This window comes from Pipistrellus kuhlii, unplaced genomic scaffold (assembly GCF_014108245.1).
Source record: "Pipistrellus kuhlii isolate mPipKuh1 unplaced genomic scaffold, mPipKuh1.p scaffold_m20_p_18, whole genome shotgun sequence".
Classification (NCBI taxonomy): domain Eukaryota; kingdom Metazoa; phylum Chordata; class Mammalia; order Chiroptera; family Vespertilionidae; genus Pipistrellus; species Pipistrellus kuhlii.
In genome coordinates, this window is record NW_023425493.1 from 18,213,691 (window position 1) to 18,235,020 (window position 21,330).

General features: G+C 37.0%; 1 protein-coding gene across 4 annotated transcripts in view; it reads right to left on the reverse strand.

The window, feature by feature from the left end:
- Nucleotides 1-2,009: 2,009 nt before the first annotated feature.
- CEP350 (centrosomal protein 350) overlaps nt 2,010-21,330 on the reverse strand; it is a 102,654-nt gene continuing 83,333 nt past the window's right edge. For all 4 annotated transcript variants that reach the window (XM_045583170.1, XM_045583171.1, XM_036441967.2 and 1 more), the window contains 7 exons: nt 19,237-19,373; nt 15,974-16,056; nt 12,957-14,956; nt 11,735-12,142; nt 11,494-11,640; nt 8,474-8,596; nt 2,010-5,851 (listed from right to left, as the gene is read on the reverse strand). In XM_045583170.1, coding sequence (XP_045439126.1) covers nt 5,687-5,851; nt 8,474-8,596; nt 11,494-11,640; nt 11,735-12,142; nt 12,957-14,956; nt 15,974-16,056; nt 19,237-19,373 — 3,063 coding nt within the window. In that variant the 3' untranslated portion in view covers nt 2,010-5,686. The remainder of the gene's footprint in view (nt 5,852-8,473; nt 8,597-11,493; nt 11,641-11,734; nt 12,143-12,956; nt 14,957-15,973; nt 16,057-19,236; nt 19,374-21,330) is intronic.

The following is a 21,330-nucleotide window of genomic DNA, read 5'->3' on the forward strand; positions in this document are numbered from 1 at the left end:
CCGGGCAGCTTTTGTGTTCTTGCCAATGCCTCCTGCTGACCTGCGGGCCTCTCCGCAGTGCAGGGGGGTGTGGGGCGGGGGGAGGAGCCACAGCAGATGTCCCAACGCAGCCCCCCGAGACTCATCTTTTGACACTGGGGGTTCTGGTGGCGGACCATCCTCCAGAAAGGCCTGATCGTGGTCCTGGGTCAGGTCTCCCAGTGACCACGGTGAAGTGCTGCCTCAAAACGACCAGGAGGCTCCTGGAGCACTGTATCCATGGAGCTGTTCAGGGGCCCATCGACCCAGCTCCGCCTGCACATCCAAGGTATCGATGGCCGGCCTGGAGGTGTGTGCTTTACCTGCTACTTCAGCGGCTGCACAAGGCAGTGAGTGGGGTGGGCTGTCAGGAAAGGCATTCTTGCGAGGCTCCAGCTTCGGGCCTCCTGCACAGTCACATCCGAATGGGCCTTGGGCCTGGAACACTTTCTTCACTGCCAAGGGAGAAAGCCCTCGCAGCCTGCGCGGCTTGTCCCTTTGTGTGGGGGTGCCATTCCTGCCGTAGGTTCAATGCATGCTCCTTCGCTCTGCGTAAGCACAGGTGGCAGCTTCCTGTGGTACTTCCTCCCATTGTAGCAGGCGGGGGTGCGTGCAGCCACATCACCCCTCCAGCTTCAAGTGAACCCGCTGGCCACGGGGGATTGATGCTTTGCAAGGCATCAATCTGTACCCTTCTCTCTTGCTGTAAGGATCCTCTGTACCCTTCTCTCTTGCTGTAAGGAAACCTTGTGCCAGTCGGGCCTGAGCCGCTGCTACCTGCTCTCAGCGGCCTCTTGCCTAGCATGGGTCTTTTCCCTGGGTGGCAGTTATCTGCCTTTTAACCTTGGCCCCACCGCCTGGGGTGTGTGTGTGTGTGTGTGTGTGTGTGTGTGTGTGTGTGTGTCAGGCCTCCCAGTGGCAGTCAGGCCTCCCAGTTCTGAGTCTTTCTGGGGTTTTGTAGGGCAGTTGTTTATCCTGACAGCATTTACTTCTTGTAGGTACTCACCATTCTTGGCTCTGCAATGTCAACTACCATCTTCCCATCTACAATTTTCATATATTTTGAGTCAAGGACAGGGATATTTAGTCTTTTCCTAGATCCAACCTGTCACTACCGTGTGTCCTTAGCACCAAATGCAGTCTCTGGCACATTGTGGGCACTCAACAAAGAATTCTTAGAATATGCTGCAACCTGGGCTCAGTCATTTTCCGAGAACTTCCTTAAGATCCATGGTTGTGTGGGGTTGAAGGGGTGGCAGGGATGGCCATTAGCAGGCTACCAGAGGAACCCAGGTGAGATCGTGGTGGTTTCTTCTGATCTGTGGAAGCAGAGATGATTCACTATCCTGAAGGCCACACACTTCAGGGTGCTCCATCTTTGAAATTCTTTTATTCTTCTATTAGCTCTAGCTCTTCTCCAAGTTCCTATTTCTGGAAGTAAATTATAGCCTCCACACCTAGTCATCAGATGGCTGCCCTTCTGTGTTTTCCTGCAAGGGTGTCCAACCAGACCCAAGTCATTTGCCGTGAATTACAGGAAAGCAGCTCGTCGCTACAGAACACGTCGCTCAAATTTACCCTGAGCTCTTCTCTGACCACTCCATCCCTATTGGGTCCTTCCATTCTGGATTCTCAAACCCACGTCCACTTCCTTTGCAGCACTACTGCAATCTGTCATGCCTTGTGTTCGGTGACTTTAAGCTCATGAAGTCAGGGGCCACGCTGCCATCTTTGCTGCTCCCAGCACTCAGCACAATGCCCAGACGGGAAGGTGTGCTGGCCGCTTGAGTGGTGCACATAGGCCTGCTCCCATGTGTGGGGCCAGGCATCCATGTGCAGAGCAAGTAGCTCCCACACACTGCTCACCTTATCCTACGGCCCGAGCACAGGTGCTCTACAACCAAAGAGAAATCAGGAATTAGTGTACTTTGGGGAGACCAGCTTTCTAAACTTGACTCTAAATCATGAAAAAGTGAACACCCGACAGGAACTTAATTTATAAATCAGTTTATTTACAGATTTTTTAATCTTTTCTTAAAGTACATTTCAGTTAACAAATCTATTTACACAGGTGTACATGGGAGCTCATCCCAGTTATTTTACAGATCATACATACAAACCACACCCTAAGTCTTGTGTGCAAAGTCGCACTGGATGTGACTATTGGCTGAAAACGACCTGATGACCAGGCTATTTACACATACACAGTAAACGGGTTTGTTTTTCATGTCTGCACGATACAGTACACACGCGGAGGCCGGCCTCCCAGAGAACGCTTTGCAGTGTGTTTCCCGAGAAGGCTTTGCGAAGTCCGGAAGGAAAAGCTATTAAACAAAGGTTAGTTAAAATGACAGTACCTCCTTTACATCAGTTTACATTGTTTTCTTCACATTTTTATAATACAAAGATATTTTATTGAATTGCTGCACAACCAGTTTAAGATGATTTATTTGTAAACATGTAAATTCCTACAATTTGCATTAAACATCATTGTAGTTTCTATCACTTGCTCTTTGAATTAACGTTTTACTCACTAGTATCGTTAAGGTAGTAAGAGAAGATGTAAGTTTGAACTTCTTGCAGAAAGTTATGAGTCTCTAATGCTGTGCGAGTACACACTTTATTCAAGTATTGCAAAAAGCTAAGGCCACTTTTTTTCAAGACAAGAAAGTGAACAAAATTGTTTTTATCAATAGGCCACAACACTCTTATGAGCAATGAAATCTCTTCTGAAAGATAATTTCTCAGAGACCTGTAGTCACAGAAGGAATTTTTCTTTCCTTTTAGATAAAAGAAAAACAAATAACCTTCCTTAGGAACTACTTTTGAGCTCTTCCCACTTTTCCCTAGAGTAAAAATTCCTGTTTAGACCTGAAGAGGGAATCTATACCCTGTACTTGTTTAACCCAGAGCTAAGCACCCTGGGTAGCACAAATTGTTTTGGACTCAGAAATAAATCTGAAGCCTATATGTTGGTTTACTACTAAATTCCGAGTGCTATTCTAAAAGATATCACTGCTGATGCAAAGATCTTTTTCTCAAGAGGAATTATGAAGTGAAAGAGGATGGGAGTGTGGGGAGAGGAACAAAGATCACAAAGAGGGAATATTTAGGTTCATGGTTAAGAGGCAGAGCTTGATTAAAAAGATCCCAATATGGAACAAGTGGCTGGGTATCCATAGTTATCATTCCAGTCCTAACAATTATCACGCTTCCAATTATATCCAAATGGTTGAAATAATAAGAAATCTGCTAATTATAGATTCCTTTGTTTCCCGCTACCGAACTATGGATAATCATTGATAGCCAAGAGTAAGACTGATCAGGAATCACTCTCGTCTGGAGCCCAGGGCTCCTGGGCCGGTGAAGACGGCGGGAGCCTGTGGGGACTGCTGCCACCACATTCTTGGCAGCTTTCTTACCAAGGACTCTCAGCCCAGATTGCTGACTCCACGGACTTACTGCATTTCTTTGCTTTTCTGATATCATAATGTCACAAAGAATAAAGATAAACTTTCTTATTAAAAATTGATTTAGGTCCAAATTATGAGGATGTAGAAAAACAACCTATAGTCCTATTATATTGTTTTTATATTCCTTTATAAAAAAAAAAATACAGCAGCTGTAATGTTCCAGGTATTGTAAGGACAATGTTATTTTACAAACGGCCGAAGGATGTAGACAAGATGTTGTGCTGTTTTCCAAAGCACGCAAACCGGACAGGAAAGGCCTTTGCTTTTCCTTGGCCACATGAAGCACATTCCACACCACTGGGCAACACCCCAAGAAACCCTCGCTTCTCTCAGTCCATTTGCTCAGTATGGCTGTGAGACTGCAGCTCAACCTCAAAAGCCCAGAAGAAATGCTGGCAATACATCAATCCGAGCGTTTCCCGAGACCCAATCACAACATTTAATCAGTGCTTTCCTTATTTGTCAAGAGCTATCACACCAGTCATTGTGCAAAATGCAAATAGTCCAATGTTAGTTCAGTGAGATTCTCATAATGACAAGATGAAACCAAGAGGAATGGAAGTGTGCATAGTGAAACATCTGAGACGCAAAGGCAAGTCTGGAGGGAAGATGCAGAAATGAACGAACGTGCACACGTAATGAATACACCATCTTTGGGGTTTTTCTAAAGTATTCTGAAGCTGTAACATTCCAGGATGCTTGTAAATAGGAATGCAGTGGATGTCTTACATCATGCTTCTAATTGGGACCTTCAATATTAAGGCATTTTACATTCACGCCTAAGATTATCCACATTCTTCTAGGTACTTGAAGGACAGGACTGAGGAAGAGGAATCAGTCAGGAAGGCAGGGCACCGAGGTCCCGAGAGCATCGCACATGCTCTAATGTAGCAGTCTAGGAAATTTTTCAGATACAGGTAACAGTTGTGAGAAGCAATGCTGCAAGAGAGGCAGAACTGAACGTTACAATGTCTTTCAATCATGTTAGCTCATTCCTGCTACTGCAGGCGATCTTGAAAAAGCCTGTGTTTTCTTCACTGAATTAACTGCCTTCTTTGATGTGTGTGTGGGTTTGTTAAAATTGGATGATTCCTGTGCAAAGACTACGAACCAGAGAAGCTTCAAGACGGAAGTGGAACTATTATAAGAAGAATCTTTCGCTTCTGAGTAGGGACACACATTTTCAACTTAATAATTTATCTTAAAATAAATTAAAAAAATGTTCCATAGCACAAAACAATCACACAAACAACAGACAATATTTTTTTGTCTTTGGTGCACACACTCATTTCCTAAATCATTCAAGTAACAGCGTCTCTGATTTCTTGGGGAGAGATGGGGCTGAAAGTTTGAAGGCCAATGGATGACTTCCACTGTTGCCATGCCTGGATGCCTGAGATGGTCTTGAGGGCCTCAATTCTGGGAGCAGCAACGGAGGTTAGGAAGAGGAAGAACAGTACGGGGCAGGCAAGGGGCAAAAAAGCCAGCCCAGCATCAGTCCTTTGAGCCCAGTCTTTAGTGGGGGCATTATTTGTTTTCATGCCCATACAGAGAAAACTAAAATAATGCAAAGATTTCCAATTCTTTCGATGGTGCTCAGAAAGCAAGGCTACTATTAGTTTCTGTTAACGTAACAGTCCACATGGTGGTGCTCAACTACAAAATGGAAGAGAATGGTCTTCAAAGAGAAATGAAATCCAGAATGTGAACTAGGCACTCGCTATTAAACTTGCCTATTTAGAAGTGGTTAAGGACTTAACACTGTTTAAAGACTATCACAGACCAGCATTACATCTCAAAATGGTATGATGCACTTATCTATATACCTCTCCTGCCTGACTTCAGACTCAAAAAGTGAAACCCTAGTCTAAGCTACGAGGTAAGTCTGGTGTTTTCAGCCCTCATCTGAGACCCAGGAGGGGTGCTAACAAGAGGTGTAGAATTATATACTGTGTGTCCATGTCAGATGTGCAACCCTGCCCACTAAAAATCAACACCAATCCAGTGGACAGTCTCTAAGGCAGAGGCTGTAATACCAGATACCGCATTGTCCCGTGGGCTCCAAACCAGTAGTCTTTGAGAACAGGTACCAGGTCCAGAAGCATTCTTGCTATGATGGCGATGGGGTGTGTATCAGGAGGCAGAAAGGCCCAGGACTCATATTAGCACTCAGTGTTCCATTTATTTGCAAGATGTCACACAAGTAGCACTCTCCCCTGTTTCTCACTTATTTGATTCAGAACATCAATAGTATCTCTGATCAAGGTCTCAAAGATCCCATCCGCTAGTTGCATCTTCACACACAACTCATCTTCATCATAGTTCACCCACTGTGCCTCCTCTTCATGGAGCTCCTGCACCTAGAATTTAGAAAACACAAAGGTTAGAAGTTAGGATAAAAGATAGGAAATGTATTATACTTGATGGCTTTGCAGTCCCATCCCTGGGAAAACAGGCCAAGGAAATAAGCCAGAGAAAAAGGGTAAGTTAAATGATTCTATCAATAAACTTTCAAAGTTGCAAAAAGCATCAAAAAACTCAACTCAACTGCCAACTAAAAGTGGTTTCAAAACTGTCAAAATGGAATTTAACAACATTCCAGTATTTTAGTAAGGATTGCAAGCATGCTGTCTGTTAACAGAAGATAATGTGTATGAGAACTTGAGGGAGAAGAAAGCAAATTACTAGCTATCTAGCCTTCCAATTATAAAATGCATATATATCCAAGGACAATATTAGATATGATTCTGAAGTATCTATACAGGCAGTCCTCGGGTTACGGCGGACTTGACTTACGTCGTTTCATGGTTACGTGGCCACCTCCTATTTACAGTATTTATAAAAAAAAAAAAGTTCCAACATTCCGACATATGTACTTTACGTTTTTTATTATTTATTTATCACAAGCTCAGGAATTGTTATCTTTCTTTTATATTTTTTTTTTTACTGTTTCACTTTATTACTGCTGTACATGTGATCCATGTGAGTGACGCAGGTGCTTATGTAGGTGGGTTCCAACTTAGAGCGAAAATCAAGTTACACTGCACTGTAGGAACGGATCACCATTGGAACAGATTTCCTATGTAACCCAAGGACTGCCTATATATATATAAAAGGCTAATGTGCAAAGTATCCCCTCGGAAGTTCGACCAGGAAACCTGGAGTCTGCTAGCTCTCTATGACATGTGCTGACCACCAAGGGGTGGCACAGAATGAAGGAAGGCCCCCCCAGCACCTGGCAGCCAAGGAAGGGACCACAGCAGTATATTGGTCCACTGGCAACTGAAACATCATTATGTGATACTTGATTGTATAGTATATAGGAAAAAGAAGAAGGGTGTATGACTGTGCTAATGTAAGCACTTCACAAAATATTACATGGTCTAGTCTGAGCACTGTATTTACAGAAGGGCACTAATAGAGCATAGAAGGGACTGAGAGACTCTCAGACAACAGGAGAGATATCAATGTTTAGCAGGGAGAAAAAGACTCAGGTAAAACATGACATCTGTTTCAAAGGTGTGTAGGAAGAATTAGAATTACTATATAAAACCTCAAAGCAAATTAGAATTAAATATGTAAAGTTCAATTTAGGCTTAACATGAGAATTTACCAACATTATAAGTAGAAAATCAGGAGCTATCCAATAACTTATCAGATTATAAGGGGATTCAATCATTAGCTAGGTAGTTTTGCTGCAGGATTTGAATGTCAAGTGCATTTCTACCTACTGTAGGAATATTTTTCAAAGTTACTGTATATAAAGGACATACAAAAGTTGGTTTAATTATAGCAGTTTTACTTTCCGTGGTTTTAATTACCCATAGTTAATCTTGACATGAAATATTAAATGGAAACTTATAGAAATAAACAATTTAGAAGAAGCAAATGTTTATTATAAAATGTTTAATATAATAATTTACCATGTCATTTGGGCTTTAAAGGGCAATTGTCCTTTTGAGGCCACCCCTCCCTGTGTGGACCCCATCACCCCTGCCCGTTCACTCCAACAGTTACCTCCTCCTCTGCATCATCAGATTTTCTCCTTTGAATTCCTCCTACCAGCCTATTTCTTTCCAACAGAAAAAACCCTCTCACCACCAATTTCCTCTTTACTATTTTCTTAAAAACCAAACAAAAAACACACAAAACCTCCATTGAATTAATTACTGTGAAGATCAAATAAAGCATGAGAAAGGATGATGAACTGTAAAACACTAAACAAATGTTTACCTTAGTAAATGAAGCACTAGAGAGGTACATACTTGGGGAAAACTGATCAACTTAAGTATTACTCATTTTTAATTATATGAATGCAAATATAGATAAAATAGGAAGTTCAGAATGAAAATATTTAGAGATAAACCTGCACCCAGTAACATCTGAGTTTCCTAAGGTTTTCAACTCAGGAATAAAGGACAAAAGACCTTTTTTCCCCTTTGCTTTTTGTTTGCTTGATAAACGTTTTTCTAATGCTAGAGAAATGTAGCACAAAATGGAATAAATCCTATCCAGCTAAAATTCTGAATAATAATGATGAAATAATTATTGCTAATATCTATTGAGTTATACTGTTCAATATAGACATATGAATGCTCATTTAATCCTCTTAATAATTTTATCACCTCCATTTTGCAGATAGGCACAAAGGAGTTAGCTAGATGACTTGTTGGAGATTACACTCCAAGTAAGTGGTAGAACAGGGATTTCAACTTAGAGTCTACACTGGTGTCTTCTCAATTCAGTTCCTTCAACTTTGCTTTCTTAACTTTTTATTTCTCAAGTCCTCCACACCTACAAAATACTGTTCAGTTAAATATTCATCTACTGAGTTCAAAAGAAAGCAATTTCCAAAACCTAGGAGCAAAAATGCAGCAGGTGAAAACTTTACGACGTTACTATTATAGACTTAAGGTCAATTCTATTCCCTTTCCTTTTCAGAAGAGATGGTCAAAATAAAAACAGCTGTTATATATACTGACCAGGATATGATCCACTCGGTCTCTTTTCTTTCTTCCAAATTTCATCATTTTCTGCCAATCTGTTTTGTGGTTTGGCTCCTTTTTAAGACTGAACAACTTGAGTACTTCAGTTGCTATAAAGTTCTGTAAAAATAAGAGGAATGAATAAAACACAAAGTTTCTGAGATTTCATGCTTATAATAATGCAGCAAACAGATTTATGCTAAAAATATAACATGTATAATAAAGAGTACACAAATTTCTCCCACTTAGCAATGTGAAAAGTATTTTAAAAGCTCAGACATTATTTACTTAAAGAATTTTGTTTTTACACAATATAAAAAAGTAAAACCCATTGATGAATCTGCAAAGAAAAATCACTTTAGAGGCTCACAACCCAAGAACCATTAGCTGACTTCAAGCTGGCAAAACTAGGTAAGAAGGCATAAAATATATATCTGACCCTGAAAAATCCAACATAAATTTGGGAGCAATGCCATGTGAGCAAAGTACAGGGCTTTGGCTGGGATAGTTTATTTTGAAGTATCAAGATTCAGTTAAATTTTAAAAATGTTACAACATTTGGTGTAAGAAGCCTAATAATTTTATTGCTAGCAACATTAGGACTATCATCTTTTTAAAACTTTATGAAATGTTATTTCAATATTAAAATTAGTGAGAAGCATCATTGTGAAATATATTGATATATACACTCTGATTCTGCTGATATATATCATGTATCATGTGTTATTTTCAACTTAATTTCAACAAAATTACTGTTACTAATAATTTTTATTTTTATTACTTTTTAAGTATATTTAAGGTCTATTAAATATATATTTAAGTCTATATGTTATTACTTATTAAAAAACAATATCCTTAATGGAGGAAATGGCACACTTATGAATCAGAATAATTTGAAATGATTCTAAAACTATAATTGTGCTCCTCAAACTCCACCACTCCCTGCATACACTCACATATTCAAGGATGTGTAAACTGTGAAGTGCTGAAAAAAATGAAGGACACTAGTGTTTTGAGAAAGCTCCCCAGGTGGTTCTGATAGTCCTCAAAGTTGAAAGTCATTTTAAAAGTTTCTTTTCTTTAATTAATCAAATTAATCTTCAAAAACTTTTTTTTCCTTTTTTTGCTACTTACCTTAATCTAAACAGAGGCTAGAAAACTTTTTCTATAAAGGGCCAGATTATAAATATTTTAGCAGGAAAGTAGCTCTATAGACAATATATAAACAAATGGATGTGGCTATGATCCAATAAAACTTTATTTTTAAAAATAGGTAGTGGGTTCAATTTGGCCTGTGGACCATAGTCTGCCTACCCTGATATAAGCATATATCTTACAAATCCCTATCAGTACAAATATTTTCTAAAGCTTTCTGTTGTCAATAATACTGTCTGATACATTTGAAAGTTCCTAAGAGAGCAGATCTTAAAAGTTCAAAAGGAAAATAATTTGTAACTATGTGTGATAATAACTAGGCTTATTGTGGTGATCTTTTCATAATATATATAATACAAATATCAAATACCCAAATATGTTTTATATCTGACACTAGTATATCAATTTTTTAAAAAAATATATTTTATTGATATTTTACAGAGAGGAAGGGAGATAGAGAGCTAGAAACGTCGATGAGAGAGAAATATCGACCAGCTGCCTCTTGCACACCCCCTACTGGGGATGTGCCCGCAACCAAGGTACATGTCCTTGACCGGAATCGAACCTGGGACCTTTCAGTCCGCAGACCGACGCTCTAACACTGAGCCAAACCGGTTTCGGCTGACACTAGTATATCAATTATATCTCAAATTAAAAAAGACTTTTTTAGGCAATGCCATCACATTATATACCGGGATAATGTATATGAACAGTATTAATGCATTTTGATAGTTCACATATACTCCTGGATGGTGTAAGAAAATACACCAATAAGATGAGCAACTAGAGGTATGTTCTCTGGAAAAAGAAAAGCTTTCTATGATCAACTAAGTTTAGAAAACAACTCTAGAGCTTTGCTCCTCAGAGTGGTTCTGGAATCAATAGCATCAGTGTCACTTGAGAGCCTGATAGAAATGCAGAACTTCAGGTCCTACTCCACACCTACTGAGTAGGAATCCCCATCTTAACAAAATGCCCAGATGGTTTGTATGCACATTAAAATAATAGAGGCACTGCACTGAAAATATAACCTTTGCTGAATTAAAGAAACATTTAAATAATCAGAGAATTTCCACCAATGTAACTTAAAAGTTGGTTTGATGGAAGAACTTGTAGCTTCAGGTCACTTCATCTTTTCAGGGGCTTCTTAGATAACAAAGTATTTTTTATACATCATATTACTATCCCACATATTTCAAAACCACATTACCAATTTGAAACCTCCAAAATGGGAATCAAATATGTGTCTAGGGTGGACATGTTTGATACATGGTGTACTTCTAGAATATTATACTTACCTTTAAATTATCAAAAACTCATCAAAAATACCTATGAGATGCAATAATTTATCTCTCTGAAAATTTCCCAATTTTTTCTTAGACATTATATATATATATATATATATATTATATGAAATGACTTCTAAAAGTTATGTTTTGTTGCCCTGGCCAGATCCTCAGTGGCTAGAGCATCAGCCCTCAGACTGAAGGGTCCCAGGTTTGATTCTGGTCAAGGGCATGTACCGCGATTGCAGGCTTGATCCCCAGCCCTGGTTGGGTGGGTGCAGGAAGCAACCAATCAATGTGTCTATCTCACAATGATGTTTCTCTCTGTCTTTATTGCCCCTTTCCACTCTTTCTAAAAATCAATGGAAAAACAACCTCCAGTGACGATAAAAATTAAAAGTTATGTTTTGTTTTGCAAATCTTGAGGATTCAGGATTCCCTCTTGTCCCCTCCCTTCCACTGTTCATGTTTTCAATGAATCAAGTATTTATTGAATGCCCAGTATGGAACAGGCTCTGAGGACAGCATGTATAAATAAGCATTCAAAAAGGAGATACTCTATAATTTGCAGTTTACCTTAATTTCACCAAGGTTATTTGGATTTTTCACTCGTCGGAAATAATTAGAGTTGACTCTACATGGCTTCATCCAGACAGGTTGATTCAAGTTGGGATCCTCAGCAAATATTTCCTCAAAAATCTCTTTTGTTAAATCAAAAACCGCCTTAATAGAGAAAAAAATAAAATAAAATGGCTAAGAACCCAAATTTCAGACAAAAGAGAGATTAAAGTTAGAATTATCCTTCCAAGTTACATACCTGTTTGTAGACCCTTTTACTAGTGCTTTCTAAATCGAGCCCCTTACTGGCACAGCCAAGCAGCTTTGCAGGAATACTGATGCTGTGAAGATCATGACCTAATTCTTTCCATTTCCAAAGTTCTTCTGCGGCGCTGTGCACAAGAACCTCTACTTCCTCCGCAGTGTGTGGGACTGCCAAGAGTGTTTCACATGGCTTCTGGGGAGGTCTTTTAGCTTCTGCTATTAGAGGTACAATTGCTTCTTCTGCCTTGTTTTTTTGGATCTTGTGAGAAGAGCTCAAACCAAAATCTTCATCAAACCAGTCTTGATCATCTCCTAACACGCTCAGGAACTCACGGCTGATCTCAAGTTCAGCAAGTCTCTTAGCAAGCTCTTCCTGCCCACTAGCACCAAATACTGGACTCTCCTGCAGAAATGGCACATTCAAATACAACATCTTTTAGTGACCTCAGATCAATTATGTTTGTGTTTTTTTTTAAGACAAAGCAAATATATTATTTGTATATTTACTATATCTCTAGTAAATAAGCAAAACAAAAACTATATGGTGGTTACTAATTTAAGAAAAAAAACTACCCTGTGTCCCATAATTCTGTTACATAAGCTGAATTTTTACAAAATTTTTGTTGATGTTTTTGTTTTCTTTTTGTATCATTATTATTCTGTTTCTGTAGAACTGTCTCGTCTCTGGGATTTAGAAATGGGATATGAAATTTCTCACCTTAGTGATTATCTGGCTCATGTTACTCAAAATCATTACTTTTGTCCAACTGTCCATGAACAACCTAAACAAGTTGATGGTCTGAGTAGATGTTATAATAGATATAATTTAGTCTTACCAGAATCAATATCATAACTGGTCATTTTTGCAGAACAACTATGACTGAGTAGATACGAGGACAAACAAATTCATAGGCAAAAAAGAACTGGGTTGAGAACCACTGTAAAGCTCCATGGGAAATCTGTTCAATAAATCTGAAAGGGAATCTATGTAATCTGTGGGCAGTATTTAAGGGCTGTCAATCCAACATAAACCTGCCAGTGTTTGTGACAACCCTATAGTGACCACTCATGACATAACAGAGGACAATTATACTTCAGACAGAAAAACAGTTAAAGGCCTTTAAAAATCAGTACACTGATCTTCACGCATAAAATCTGAATTAAAAGGCATGACAAAAGTGAGGTTAATCGACATTTCTTCTAGGCAAAATACTTACAGGTCTGGGACACATATCTGGAGAAGAAATCTCTTCTTTTTCATCATCCAATTCAGACCTTAAGAAGTCACCTGGGACACTTGGTGATTGTTCCTCAAGATTTGGAGATAGGCCTTGGGGTGGTACTTTCTTTTGATCATCCAGAAACTCCTGATTGCTAAGCTGGATTTTCTCATTTCTAGCTTTTTTAATTTGTTGTAGTTGACTGACTGTGTCTGTCACAAAGACTTTTAGTAAACTGTCTGTTAGTAAGCTGACTGTTTCTAGTTGTTGCTTTGACTTTTTTTCTTCACTTACTGATGACCTCAGCTGGGCTTCTAACTGGTTCTTTTCTCTTGTTAACAGATCCAGAAGTGGGGTAGAAGGTTTTTCTGAAAACTCGGAATTCAGGTTCTCATCCTTTTCTGTAATCTGCTCTTGCTTCTTTAATTCTTCAGAAAAGGTATTGTCTAAAGTATCATCTTCTACAGCAATGGAAACATCTTCTGTGGCACCAGAAACAAGGTCTTTGTTTTCCTTTGAAGAAACCAGTGAATTCACTGGAGATTGCTGGTGAGCATGGGCTTCAAGGACCTCAGAAATGTCCTGTGAATGGTCCGTTTCTATTTTAAGGCTTCTATCAACTGATGCTTCAATATCGTGCAAACCAGGTAAAGATTTCTCATACAAATGTTCAACGGCAACCTTTTCTCTATCAAATATGGGACCCTCTGTATCTTTTTGTTCTTGGTTATTGTAGTGATATTGTTCATCTGAGTAACAGTCTTCATCTTCATTTATGTCTACATAGTCTTCAAAGTTTTCTGGAAGGTGAGATATTTTTTGTGGAGGAGCAAAAATACCATGCTTCTCTTTGCACACAAAATACACAATGCCATCATATGTTCCATTATTATTTCCTTCAGGTTTATCCAACTCCACTCCAGCCCAAAATCCTTTAGCAAAACTAGTCACACCTTTGAATTGAAGAGTTCCTGGCTGAACATTGCCAATCAATACCCTATCACCAATGTGGAAATCAAGTAACTCATCTGCAACAGGAACTGAGGTCAAAGAAGAGCATTCAGTAACCCCCTGTTCATGCTCCACATCACTGCGCTCCTTACTTTTCATGAGCTCAGTAGGAGACTTGAGTTCTAACAGCCTTTCAGAGTGGATATTGCTATGAATAGAAAGGCTTTTCTCACTGAGGCACTCACTGATTTCACCATCAGTACTAAAGTTGTTGGCTTCACTTTTAGAGCTTCTTGTTGACTGTAACCTATCTTTGTAAGACTGAGAGTCTTTCCTGCGTGACAACAATGATGATACCTCAAAGTTACCTTTACACAATTCAGCTGACATGTCTTTCTTGAAAGACGACACTTCAAAATCTTCAGAGTATGATATTTCTTTAGGAGCAAGAAGATGTTCTGACAAAGACAAGTCTCTTTCCTTTATGTTCTTTTGTTGATGAATGCCTCTTTCTGATTGGATGTTCTGACTATGATCCATATCTTGATCTGATTGTCTCTCTTTCAATTCTTTTTTGTCAAGGTCTTCAATGGCTAAGCTAACTAAGTCTTTCTGAATATTTATAGCATCTAAAGAAAGATTTTTCCTTGAAAGAATTCCAGATGAATCTCCTTGTTCCAGGTCTAGTTTCAATAAGACATCAGACTTCCCAGATTGTTTAAAATAGGCTTCTTCAACCGTACTCTCCTCTAACTCTGTGTATTTTACTTCTTGTATTTCTGATTTTTGATTAGCTGCTTCTTCAACTGTGGCACCTGACACATCCAAAATTCTATTAGGGGCATTTAATTCTTTGGGAGGAGGTAATGAAGGTATATTTTCTAGAGAATCTCCAGATTCTGCTCTGATTTTCCTTGATGATCTAAGAATTGGTGACGAAGTCTGAAAATGTTCTTCTATTCGACTGTCCAATTCAATCATTCTCCTTGAATAAGCAGATAAAGACCTTTCTGATACTGATCTCTCAGAACCTGCCAATGCAGCATCTTAAAGGAGAAAAAAAATCACATAAATTATTTAATCACAATTTCTCAATTTCTAGAACCAATGTTTAAATAAAAGCCAAATCTTAGTTAATAAACACTTTGGTCAATAAATCTGACCTCTTTTTGTTACAATATAAGGTAAGTTTTTCCTTTAAGAGAATATACTGTACCAAAAAAAGATATTAAAATGACTGAAAATTTAAAGTTGGAATAATTTCTTGCTATTCTAACTTATAAAGTGAAAAATGGATCTAAGTTTATGGAGGCATTGTTTTACATGATCATTCTCAAATAATGCAAAAACAGAATTTTGTGACAAATATTACATGTTATATACTATATTTGTCTCTCCTTCATTCATATATTTTTATATATATTTCTGAAAGAATGAATTTTTCTGAGGATTTTAATTAAGCTTTTGAATATAAAAAGTGGAAAGAAAAAAGATAAAGTATTTCTACAAATATAACACTTTAAGAGCTTAAATAGCAAAATAAGAATAAGATCAGATGTGCTAACAAATCAAGAATTAAATTTGAATTCAAATTGCTATTTCACCATTGTTACAAGGTAGGGTTTTTATGCCTCTGTTTTATTTCCTCATTGACTAACACTTTATTTTTAGTAACTCTTATCTTTCTTTGTATTAAACAGAAAAAATATACTATATATAATCATTTACCCTGAGAAATAGTATAAGTTGAAAATATACATAATCAGAAACAGAATTTGACTAAGGAAGAATTTAGAGATGCTGATGATACACTCAGCCATTTTAGATTAATGTCTCTATGCCTCAGTTTTTAATAATAAATTTGGAACAATAAAGATGGATTCATATAACTAATGCATAATTAAGAAAAGTATAAAAGTATAAAAGTAACTTAAAATATTAAATAATCTATTATCTTTAAGAAATTCATTTCTTAATCAAAAAGCTAAAGGGAAAATTGTGTAGGCATTAGCGTAAATCCTCAGTCTATGTAGATATAGTGTCTTTTTTTTCTAGTTACATACCAACATGTTCAGCAATAGACTCTAGGGATCCTCTGGAACGTTCTGAGTCCGTTAGTGATTTCCAATTCTTTGCTGTTTCAGATCTGAAGTAGAAATTAATGAACAGTAATAAATGTAAGGCTGATACTATAATAACTAATAATAGAGCAGTCAATTCTTAGAAAACCACTTCTTTTTATCCTCAGGGGTATTTCCAACCTTTGCCACTTTCATCAAGCCTATGCCTGACCCACATCATTCTCAGTAGATGATCTTGCCTCTTTTAATGAAAAAACAGGCCATCAGCATGAACTTTTTTGTCTTCAGCCTTTAACCTACAAATTTATCTATAATCACAGCCATTCCAACTGCCTTTCCTCCTCTCTGCAGGAAAGAAAAAGATGTGTCTCTCGAATTTGTTCAAAGCTAATTGTTCAAATTCCATTCTGTCCCAAATCATACACATTTCCACAGCCTCATTGATGATACTCCTCAATTATCCATTCTCTTTTCTACAGTCTTTAGTTCTTCATTCTGGAAATTTCCCCCCTCAACTTATAAGTATGCCCCAAGCCTTAAAAAAAAAAATTAAAAAAAAAATCCCCCTTTATTTTTCATTCCTCCACCTCATGCTATCGTCTCTCTTTTGGCATCTAATCCTGCCTTTTTATAATGTTCTTAAATGTTACTATTTTATTATAGTTAGTACTTGACTCCCTTTTATCTCTCTGAATGCATACCTTCTTTGGGTTATGTTGCTATATTTTATGGCTTCAGCCACCATCTCATCCCCATAAATCTAACCCTGACATCTTTCCTGGATAATTCCACTTAGCTGAACTACAGGCACCTCAAAAATCAACATTTTAAAACCAAAATCATGAACTTCTCACAAAACGATACCTGAGGATTATAGCTTTTAGGTTAATGAAACTTTGACGGAACCAACTACTTAAAAGAAACCTGGGAATCATCCTAGATTTCCCCTGCTTCCCTATCATTCAAGACTTCTTCTTAAATACTCCTGAAATCTATCTCCTATTCTTTATTCTTATTACTGCTGATTATTTGAGGCCTGGCTTAGACTACTTTCTCCCTACTTCTAGGCTTATCCTTTCTATCTTTCCTTCATATTGTAGTCAGAAAGATCTCTCCACACACAAATATGTTTGTATCAATCTCTGATAAAAATCCTTCAGTAGCTTGATTAATAAAACTCTAAAACCATTCAATAGTATATTATGTAGAAATTAAAATAAAATTTATAGTTTATAATAAAAAAGTAACAAAAATACACAAAGATCTAAGCACAAAAAATGTAAAAAAGAAATATATCTAATTGTTGACATTTAATTTTTGGAGAGAGCTAGGTATGGCTATGATTTTTAAAAAATTTATTGCTTTCCTGAATATTCTAATAATCTTAATAATAACTAATACATAGTGCTAAATTATGTGCTAGGCCCTATTCTAGGTTAAGTATTTTAACCCTCATTAACATGTTCATTAGTAAGGTGTTATTACAGGAATATAAATCTCTACTAAATGAAGCACAACAGTGTGGCTCATTTGGTTGGAGCATCATTGTGCACACCAAAAGGTGGCAGGTTCAATTTCCAGTCAGGGCACATACCCAGGTGCAATTCAATCCCATGGAGACACATTTGGAAGGTAACTGATCAATGTTTCTCATATCGATGTTTCTCTCTCTCTCTCTCTAAAAATTAATTTAAAAAATATTTTTTTTAATTTAAAAAGCAAAAACAAAAACTAAAGCACAGAGATATTAAATAACTTGACCAAAGCTGAATAGCTAGCTGGTATTGGAGCCAAGATTCAAACTCAGGTAATGTTAATTTAATTGTAATGAGTCTATATTACTTTAGTAACAAAGAAAAAAATTTCCCAAATATATATATTTAAACCTTTAAAGGCTTTACATCTAAAAAGTAAAAGAGAAACTACTAAAAATGAATATATGTAAAGTTATCACAATTTTTCTTTGTTTTTCTGGTTGCTTCTCACTCCATCAAAATGTTATGTTCAGCTTCTACTATATGCTTTTGGTCATTCATGAATATTCTTCTCTCTGAAATGTCAATTTTCCAGTCCCATTGACTGCCTAAGCCCTGCTCAATGTTCAAAATTTAGTTTGAACATTACCTCACTTTTTTATATGCCATACTAGAGGCCTGGTGCATAAAAATTCGTGCACTGGAGGGGGGTCCCTCAGCCCGGCCTGCAGCCTGCACCCTCTCGTAGTCTGGAGCCCTTAGGAGATGTCTGACTGATGGCTTAGTGCTGCCACCACCGCTGCTGTGCTCGCCAGTCAACAGCCCGGCTTGCGGCTGAGCGGTGCTCCTTCTGTGGGAGCGCACTGACCCTGCCCCCTGTCATTCCACTAGTCAGTTGATTTGCATATTAGGCTTTTATTATATAGGATTATGCATTTTTTTTTTTTTTTTTTATTATGCATTCTTATGTTGCTACTCAGTGTCTTCTGTATATGCATTTACTGGTTGCATAGTATTCTGTCCTGAAAAGAACCATAATTTATTGGGCAATTCACTCATTTTTGGACATAAAGATTACATTATTGTTTTATTAATATAAAGGATATTGTGATAAACAATATTCTTTCAAACAGAGATTTCTGGTAGCTTGTATTTTCTCAAGCTAGATTTCCCAAAGTGGGATTATTGAGTCAAAAGTTACAAATTTTTGCCCTACCCAGCTCAGTGGATAGAGCATTAACTTGCAGACTGAAGGGTCACAGATTCAATTCTGGTCAAGGGCACATGCCCTGGTTGCCGGCTTAATCCGTAGGAAGGGGTGTGCAGGAGGCCGCCGATCAATGAATCTCTCTCATTATTGATGTTTCTATCTCTCTCTCCCTCTCCCTTCCTCTCTGAAATCAATAAAAAAAAAATGTATTTTTTTTAAAAGTTACAAAAAATTTTTTTTTTACTTTTGAAACATTGGCAAATTGTTTTTCAAAAGGTCTATACAAACTTACAGTGCTAAGATTAGCAATATTAGAGAATACTATTTTCATTATACCTATCAGATTTCAGGATTCAAAATATATTTTAAAGTCTGTACTTATTATAAATTTGATTTTTAATTATATCATATATAATAATTACTTTAGTGAAACTAAAAATATAAACCAGTATTTTTACTATTACAATTTCACAGTTATTTAAGATAGCTTCTACTAAAAGTCTTTCCTTATCCTTTTCTCAAACAAGGCAGAATATAGAGAAGTTATCAAAAATTTCTACCTGTGTAGTGGAAGGGGCTTGATCTTGGGTTTTTCAGAAGCTGAGGAGAGCGTTTTAATCTGAGGCTTGGCTGTTGGTGATGTTTCCAAATCTCGGTTAAGCTCCGCTTCAGTTTTCTTAATGAATTCATCATATGACTAAATTTAGGAAAATCAGAAGCATCACTATATAGAATTTTAAAAACTATTTTAAATTATAAAATAGTGTATTTTATAAAATATAAAACAGCAAAATGTAAATATAAAACAGCAAAATGTAAAAATCTTTTTCCCAGCATCAGTATCGTTCCTGAGATCTCTATCAAGAGTATTTGTATAACCTTCTTGAAATAGTCTATGTATAAAAGGAAGTTGTAGAATTGTAATCCTAATATCAATTAGAAAATGATAAAGTCTCAATCTGCAGTATCTTAATACTTATAAAGCAATAATTCAGGCCCTGACACATTAAAAAATGTCTTCAGCTGATAAAATTATTCTTTAAAGGATGGCCTTTTAAAGAAGTTAGCCAATATGCTGAGTTTCGATGGCAGTATGCTTTTTAAGGGGTAGCACTTACAAGAAATATACATCCTAAAGAGAAAGGTGTAGTTGGGAGTAGAAGAGCTCAGAATCACAGAGAATGTTTCCTAGTTATTAGCCATTTTGTAAATAAAACTTTCTTCATTTATAATTCTAATTTGTATGAAATCTAAGGCAAGCTCTCCATATATTAGTTTATCCTTAGTTTTCTAAGCTAAAAGCCCTAGTTTTACAACTCCTACTATCCATATTGCCTTGCTTTGAAGTCTTAATGTTTTAATAAAGTAACTTCTGATATTAGACATATACTACAGCTAGATTATCTAGTTATATACTAGGTATATACTAGGATGAGGATATCTTAGATCTGAAAGTGATACTTATATACTTAGTAAATCTGTGATCAAATAAAATCCAAAAGACTCTTTTCAAAATGTGAATCACTATGATTATATATTTCTACATCATATATTAAACTTTGAAAACCTAAATGCAGAACTTTCTTTGGTCTTTATTCAAACCATTTAATAAAATGCTGACTAAAATAGATCCTTATGCACTTCTCTAGAGATCTTTCTGCCTAACATATCCATAAATGAACATTTTTGAGTAACGCTATTCAGTCTAATATAATAAATTTCCTTTAGCTTTCAATGGCTTGTTACCTATAGTTATGCTTTTAAATCCTGGGGCCCACCCTAGGCCAATTAAATCAAAATCTCTAAGAGTGAGACTGGATATTTGTATTTTTCAAAAAGCTCCTCAGTTAATTCCAATGTGTAGTCAGGTTGAAGACTACTGACCCACAGGATGAAGTCCAAACTCATCAGTCTAATTTCTAAGGTCCTCAACATGATTCTTTATATTTAAATTTGACTTCTCACTACTTTCCAACATGAACTTCCAAGTATGACCACAGTATCTTAACCACTTTTTCTTAATTCTAAACATCTGTGAGTTTCAGCCCCAGTCCCCAGTGTCACTGTGTCACTGTGTCACTGTCTATTTTTGAAGGTGTGCTAGCAGGCCATTTTCCAGGTGGAAGACAGTGTGGTAAAAAACAGTAAGGACATAGGATTTAGAATTAGAGCTAGATTAAAACCCTAGCTTTACCACATTTAAACTATGTGTCCCTGGATATCATTAACCTCACTGAAACTCAGTTTCCCCATATGTAAAACAGCGATAGTAATATACCCACTTACATTTCTTTGAGAATAAAGGAAAAATACATATAATTAGCTGACTTCTGGGCACATAAACGAGGACTTGAATATTTGATAAATTTAATTTAAAACTGTACAGCAAATACATGTTTGGTGTTACCAAAAGGACAATTAAAAGGACAGAAATTTTGGCTAAACCTAACAAAGCTTTCTAATACTTAGAGCACCTAGAATCAAGCAATGAAACCAACTGCCTTGATAATTTGAAATTTCCCTTTATTTGAAGTGTTTGGGTAGAAGCTGAATGACCTTCTCTGGTGATGCCATGAGAAGGGATTCTTGTGATGAGAGAAGTTCCAACCAATTCTATAATGAACAGTAGGCTGGCAGAATGTATGCAAGCACTA